General features: G+C 41.6%; 2 protein-coding genes across 2 annotated transcripts; both read right to left on the bottom strand.

Annotated features, from left to right (window-relative positions):
• Positions 1-1,423: 1,423 nt before the first annotated feature.
• Positions 1,424-3,084, bottom strand: LOC131272844 (uncharacterized). Its single transcript, XM_058274710.1, has 2 exons — positions 2,968-3,084; positions 1,424-2,870 (listed from the first exon to the last, which is right to left on the bottom strand). The coding sequence occupies exon 2, from the start codon at positions 2,820-2,822 to the stop codon at positions 1,431-1,433; it is 1,392 nt and encodes a 463-aa protein (XP_058130693.1). The 5' UTR covers positions 2,823-2,870; positions 2,968-3,084; the 3' UTR covers positions 1,424-1,430.
• Positions 3,085-4,544: 1,460 nt separating this feature from the next.
• On the bottom strand, positions 4,545-6,729 carry LOC131272438 (uncharacterized). Its single transcript, XM_058274164.1, has 2 exons — positions 6,593-6,729; positions 4,545-6,507 (listed from the first exon to the last, which is right to left on the bottom strand). Exon 2 carries the CDS (start codon positions 6,457-6,459, stop codon positions 4,780-4,782), a length of 1,680 nt encoding a protein of 559 aa, XP_058130147.1. The 5' UTR covers positions 6,460-6,507; positions 6,593-6,729; the 3' UTR covers positions 4,545-4,779.

The raw sequence follows: 6,729 nt of genomic DNA on the forward strand, positions 1-6,729 counted from the left end.
GTCGTCAGTCGGCTTGATATATTCCAAAATCTTGTTGTTTTGATGTTAATACATGCTTGTTGCCAATTGACACTGTAAAACAATTTTCTTCCGTTATGGTTCTTAGCACTAACTTTCATAAAATATAGCAAAATTTCCCATATAAAAAAAAAATAAATATAGCAAGACTGGGCGAGATATAATTTATCACTTGTCGATCATTAAAGAAGATCGATGTATTATATAGAATATTTGTGTAAGGTTCCGGGCCCTAGCTCGTGCCCCAACGTCGGCAGCCGAGTCACCGATAAATCCGCCATTAACTGTGATGCGGTCGCCAATTGGATAACTTTTTACACAAGAGTCACAAAGGAAATGGTCATATTCGTGCGACAATACTATTATCCAACACATCGAACATGAAGCACATTCGTGTTTTTCTTGATGATCTTGTGATTGTGTTGTTGCACTTTTCGCAAACGTAAAAATGATTCTGATCCAAATCATACCTTGTGGCATGCTCCTAGCTAGTACGGCAATTTAAAAACGTTCTGAAGGCAAACCATTAGGAGCATTTTGCGCGATTGACCGCAATGTGCGCAGCTGAATGCTTGCTACTTGAAGTTGTCCATCGATCGGTGCTTAGAAGCAGTGCACTTTTTAAAGCTACAGTTTCTTTTGAAACTTTGTACAAACAGTTCTCAGCGAACCCGATCATCATCAGTGGTTTGGTGATGTTAGATGAGGCGGCCACCTTTATTCCACACACTCAGCATTCGCCAAGGTTATGCCTCCACTGGTGGGACTTTCTTTCTTGACAAAATTTTATCGCAGGTAGAGGATTTAAAGGTAAAGTATTTATTGGTTCTTTGGCTGCGCGCTGGCAATGTGTGACCCAAGATTTAATTCAGATGCAAATACTTTGTTGCAAATTTGGCCGTGTGAGGTTTTGGATTTTAACAAATATTAACTACGAAAATAATACTTGTTCGTTGTTAATCGACTGTTTGGAGGGATTACAATGTGGCCCATCTATTTTGCATCGCTTTTGGCGGGGCAAAGTGAAGTGTCAAATAATCAGTGGATTTGGAATGTGATTTATTTTCAGGTCATAGTGACAGTGAGCAGAAAAAAAATTAAGTTTAAGGATATCATATTCGAGTGTATAGAATCATTAATGAAGGTCACAAACGCGATGAAGGATTGCCAGATGTCATATTCCGGTTTCAAGGTGCGATAACGGAGTTCCCAAAGGCGATCAACGCGTTTCAGCTTACGCTATCCATCGTAAAAGGCTGTAAAATAAATATATACATACCGTTGATATTCTTCAATTCAAATGATTATGAAGTTTGTTATGTGCCAGTAGTTATAAAACAGCTATTTTCATTATGAGAGAATGAATTCCGCTTCCATTTTTATTTCTATCGTGTTTGTAGTATTTAATTTTTTTAACAATTTTTAGTTTGTTTGGTAAACGGTCTTCGCCCCGGAATTCCACGTAATCTTTTCGCAGCATTACGTAACCGACTCCGCAAGATTTGTTCTACAAAAACAACCGACGAACCAGAAACCCGCCGCAACAGTGTGCGAATATTTTCATATTTATAAAATGGGATTTTTGGATCAGATTTGCTTACCCCAGTCCAGGTACAGCTAGCGAACAGTTGGCGACTAAAGAGGAAGTCCAGCGACTGCACAATGCGATTTCCTGGATTGCAGTGCGCAGTTTTCCACTTAAGGTGAGAAACCATGGTATCGGCGAAATCGATGTCTTCACCAAGCTTTACTTCAAATTCCTTCAGCTGGTTTTGGGTAGTAAGCCGCTCAAAATCGAAGATATTCGAATCGTTTTGTGTCTGCACCATCGGTAGGTCCTGGGACATTGCCAACGTCTCCCGCAACAGACAATTCTCCTTCCTTAACAAAGCTAATGTATTTTCAATCCGTTCCAACTTAACAGCAATATCGATTGGGGCAGTCTGCAGAGGCACAGCAGCATCTATTTCCTGATCCTGACTTTCCACGCCAGATGTGGTAAACACAGAGGACGAACTGCACGGTGCGGTAGAAGAATTTGAAGGCGGTATTGATGCAGTATGAATGGAATTTGATGTCTCCTGAACCAACGTTGTGCCCAATTTCAATGGATCGGTAATTTGCATTGATATGTGTGGCGTAGGAGGAGCTTCAAGCTTAGGTACGATTGTGACCGAGATATCTATCGGCACGGTAAAACCCGACTTACGATGGTGTGATTGTGGAACCGCGGTACCATCACCTGCACGGCTACTAGTACCAACATCTTCATTTCCAGTGATAGCGACTGTAAACTGTGGCAATCGCTTTTGTAGATCTTCCAAGATACCTTTCGCCTCGCGAACTTGTACAGCGCTAGCTCTAGCTTCATTTATTTCTTCACTTACTAGCTGACACTTCTTTTCATGGTTCGACAATGTTTTCTCACTGTAGAATAGTAAGGAGCAAAAGTTGCACCGTAAACGTCGATATTGGTGTCGATTATGCGATGCTGTTTCAGAAATTGATATCGGTTGACTATTTCCTTCCTTTTTTTCAGATTCAATCTGCGACTCACTAGGTGATTGCAAACTAGGATCATAGTCGTCGATAGATTCAATCTTGATTTCTTCTATTTCAATTTCCTCAACGCTCATATTTCCAGCTGTACCATCACTTATCCATGAGCAAACCTGTCTCATCGATGGATCGGCATTTGCAGCAGTATCCGTGATATTTTCTTTTGCGAGTGGATCCTCCGTTTCATCGCTCTCGCCAGCAAGCTGAATCTCTATTTCATCAGACTCAATACACAAATTCTCCATTGTGTCTTCGATTTACAATAATATACTTTAAGAAGATGAATTTGTTGACTAAAAAGAAAAACAAAAACAAAGCTCGGTTTCGTTTACATGCAAAAAGAAATCGTATTGAAGCTCACAAGACTTTCATGCGCTTACTATTTCTTACCTTGCTCAACTAAGAGAAACTTTTTAAAGATAGTATTGTATGTTTTTGAGTGTATTTTCCGAATGGAAGCTGTTTTTCAACGAAATTTCTATGTAACACGCTCTACACTTGATTATGTTTATACAAAAAGATTGTTTACGAAGTAGTTGTCAATTCGTGCCTGGTGAAAATAAACATCTTTACGATTTCTATTGGTGCTATAACACGGCAGCAACTTTTTGATTGTAGGTTAACCTTTACCTGTTCAACCAAAGATACCTAACTCGGGGTCCACACTACAGCGCGACGTCCCGTCACGAAACGCGACGTCGCCTGACAGGCGGCCGAACTCCATACAAAAAAATGTCGCACAAATCGCGCTAGTGTAGAAACAGCGAAAAACGCGACATCGCGCTAGCTCTTGTCAAATGTCAATTCGAAACGTAAACAAACCGACAGCTGGACAAAACGTAAACAAACCGAATCACAAACGCCAAGTTCCAGTTCGGTGGAGCATCTGAGCGGATGTTAGCAGTGCACAAGTTTTCCTGAAGTGGTTAGCTGAAAAGTAGGGTTAGCTTAGGGCACGACCGCGTGGTCACGCCGAGCTGGAGCTCAGGTCAGACAAATCCTAGCTGCCGCACATCTCGTGCTGTTTGAGTCAATCAAGCGGACCACGAGTTTTTGTGTCCTGACAACGGAAGGAATTATCCCTCCCGTGGCGGCGGGTGGACATATGGCTTTTATAGCCGGTCCTAAAGGACGAGCCCCTTCATAGGAGTTCGGACAGAGTCGGTACGCCTCTGATTACGAGTAAAGGATCAAATTGTTCGACTTAGCGTAGGAGAATATACCCCGACTCGCATAGCGAAAGAAGAAGAAGAAATCACAAACGCGAACAAAACGAGCGCAACATCGGATTTTTCGTTGTACTACTTATTTTTAGGCTTCACAAATGTAATTCAGTTATCAAACTCCGTTTTAATTGATATTTTTACCAAAGTTTTTTCGGGCGCCGAAACGTAAACAAACTGCTCTTCAACAAATAGGAGATGATGTGGAAATATATACTTCCTACGGCGGGCCAAAATATCGTCGTTGTTTGTTTAAGTTTGTTTTCTCAGTGAATTTCAAATATGGAAGTGCCAAACTCACTCAGGTTGCATAAAATACGTAGCTAAACAAATATCATGCATTACTACCTCAAAATTCAATAAAAAATTTTAGCCGAGTTTGCGCCCCAATGTGATACATATTTCCACATATTCTCCTACCTCTGTCGCGCTTGGCTTGCGAGATTGTTCTGCCGAAACTGGGCTACTTTTGAAACGGGACGTCGCGCTGCAGTGTGGACCCCGAGTTAAAGTGACGTCGTGTTTGGCAACAGTTTCGCTGTTTCTACACCTGGCATCGTCTAGCGTGATTTTGACGACAGTTTTTTTGTATGGAGTTCAGTCGCCTGTCAGGTGACATCGCGTTACGCGACGGGACGTCGCGCTGTAGTCTGGAGCTATTGTGAGAAGCGTGACAACATGATTGAAATTTGAGAAAATCCGGTCAGCAAACGTATACCATTTTTCCAAATGTTTTATTTTTATTGTTATACAAAAATACTCTTCGGATCCTGATAAACCATTTATCTCAATTTAGCTAAGTAGCTTCATATCCATATTATATTTTACCAATAATCATACCTCCAGTTGCCAACCGATCGGGTTCCCTCACTTTTTGTTCTTATCAATTCTGCTGTAGAAATGAGAAAACATTGTGCAAAAAGTGTAAAGATTTTCGTATTACCAAGTTAACACAAATGCATCTCGTTTTGTTGGAGCTTCATCCTAGCTTACAGTATGGTTTACGTCCGGGAAGCCCACGTAATCTACCATTGCTTTGTCGCAGTCTGCTTCGCAGGCATTTTTCTACCGATATCCCCGATAGACCGGACACCCGCTTCAACAAAGAGTGAATATTTTTAAATTCACCCAATGGGATTTTTGGAGCAGATCTGCCCGCCCCAGTCCAGGTACAGCTAGCGAACAGTTGGCGACTAAAGAGGAAATCCAGCGACAACACAATACGATGTTTTGGATTCCAGTGTGCGGCTTTCATCTTTAGCAGGGTAACAATGTTATCGGCGAATGCAGCGTCTTTACCAAGCTTTTCTTCGAATTCCTTCATCTTTTTTTCGTTATCCAGCTGTTCAAAATTGAAAACATTCAATTCATTATGTTCTGCAAGTGGTGATATACATCTCGTTTTGTCGGAGCTTCCACCTAACTTGCAATAAGCTTTCCGTCCTGAATTTCCATGCAATCTTTCATTGCTATGGCACAATCGGTTTCGCACGCAGCTTTCTACAAAAACAAACGACGCGCCAGACACGCGCTGCAACAATGTGAGAATATTTTTAAATTTTCCAAAGGGAAGTTTTGGAGCAGATCTGCCAATCCCAGTCCAGCTGCATTTCGCAAACAGTTGGCGACTGAAGAGAAAATCCAGCGACAGCACAATGCGGTTTTTTGGGTTGCAGTGAGCAGCTTTTAACTTCAGCAGAGTAACCATGGTATCGGCGAATGTAGCGTCTTCACCAAGCTTTTCGTTGAATTCTTCCATCTGGTTTTCGGTATCCAACCGTTCAAAGTTGGAGGCGTCTGAATCATTATGTTCCTCGATCGGAAGGCCCAAGGATACCGCCAACGCTTGACGTAACAAACAATTCTCCTCTTTTAACTGGGCTAATTTGTTCTCAATCCTCTCCAGCTGAAGCGCGATTTCTGGAGGGAGGGTCCGCCAAAGGACAGCCTGGTTTTGATTATCTATACTTGAAGTGGTTGACAAAGAGCTAGAACTGTATTGAATGGGTGGCGTAGTAAGTGCTTCGATTTCAGATATGGTCTTAACCGTTATTTCTATCGGCACCGAAGCCGACTTACGATGGTGTGGAACCGGGGTACCATCATCAGTACAGCTACTAGCACCAACATCTTCTTTTCCAGTGATAGCGATTGTAAACTGTGGCAATCGCTTTTGTAGATCTTCCAAGATACCCTTCGTCTCACAATCAGGGGCAGCTTTAGCTACATTCATTCGTTCGCATACTAGCTGACACTTCCTTTGATGGTTCGTCAATGTTTTCTCACTGTAAAATAGTAGAGGGCAAAATTTGCACCGTAGACGTCGATACCGGTTTTCGTTGTGCGCTGCTGTTCCAAGCAATGATGATCCTGTTTGGCCATTTTCTTCCGCCTTTTCGGTTGCAATTTGAAATAGCGGCTTACTTAATGATTCCCGACTTGGATCGGAGTCGTAGGATGGTTCTCTCTTGATTTCTTCCATTTCAATTTCCTCAACACACATATTTCCAGCTGCACCATCATTAATCCACGAGTACACCTGCTTCATCGACGGTGCCACCATACACGTAGCAACCTTCGCAGATGGATCCTCCGTTTCGTTGTTCACATCCGCAACTTCAATCATTGCTGTTTCACTCTCAATACACGGATACTCCATTGTGTATTTGATTTATTTTAAAATACTTGCAGATGGTATATTTGCTTGCTAAAACGGAGAACGAAATCGCATCACAATTCAATGCAAAACAGTATTCAAACTTGCAATCGTCTGAGCGTATATTATTTCTTACCTTGGCCAACTAAGAGAAAATTGAGTTTCAAAGATAGTAATATAAATTCTTGGGCGTATTTATCGAATGGACGCTGTTTTCCAATAGAATTTCTATATAAAACGCTCTACACATTATTATGTTTATACAAATATTCT

Source organism: Anopheles coustani, chromosome 3 (genome assembly GCF_943734705.1).
Source record: "Anopheles coustani chromosome 3, idAnoCousDA_361_x.2, whole genome shotgun sequence".
Classification (NCBI taxonomy): Eukaryota; Metazoa; Arthropoda; class Insecta; order Diptera; family Culicidae; genus Anopheles; species Anopheles coustani.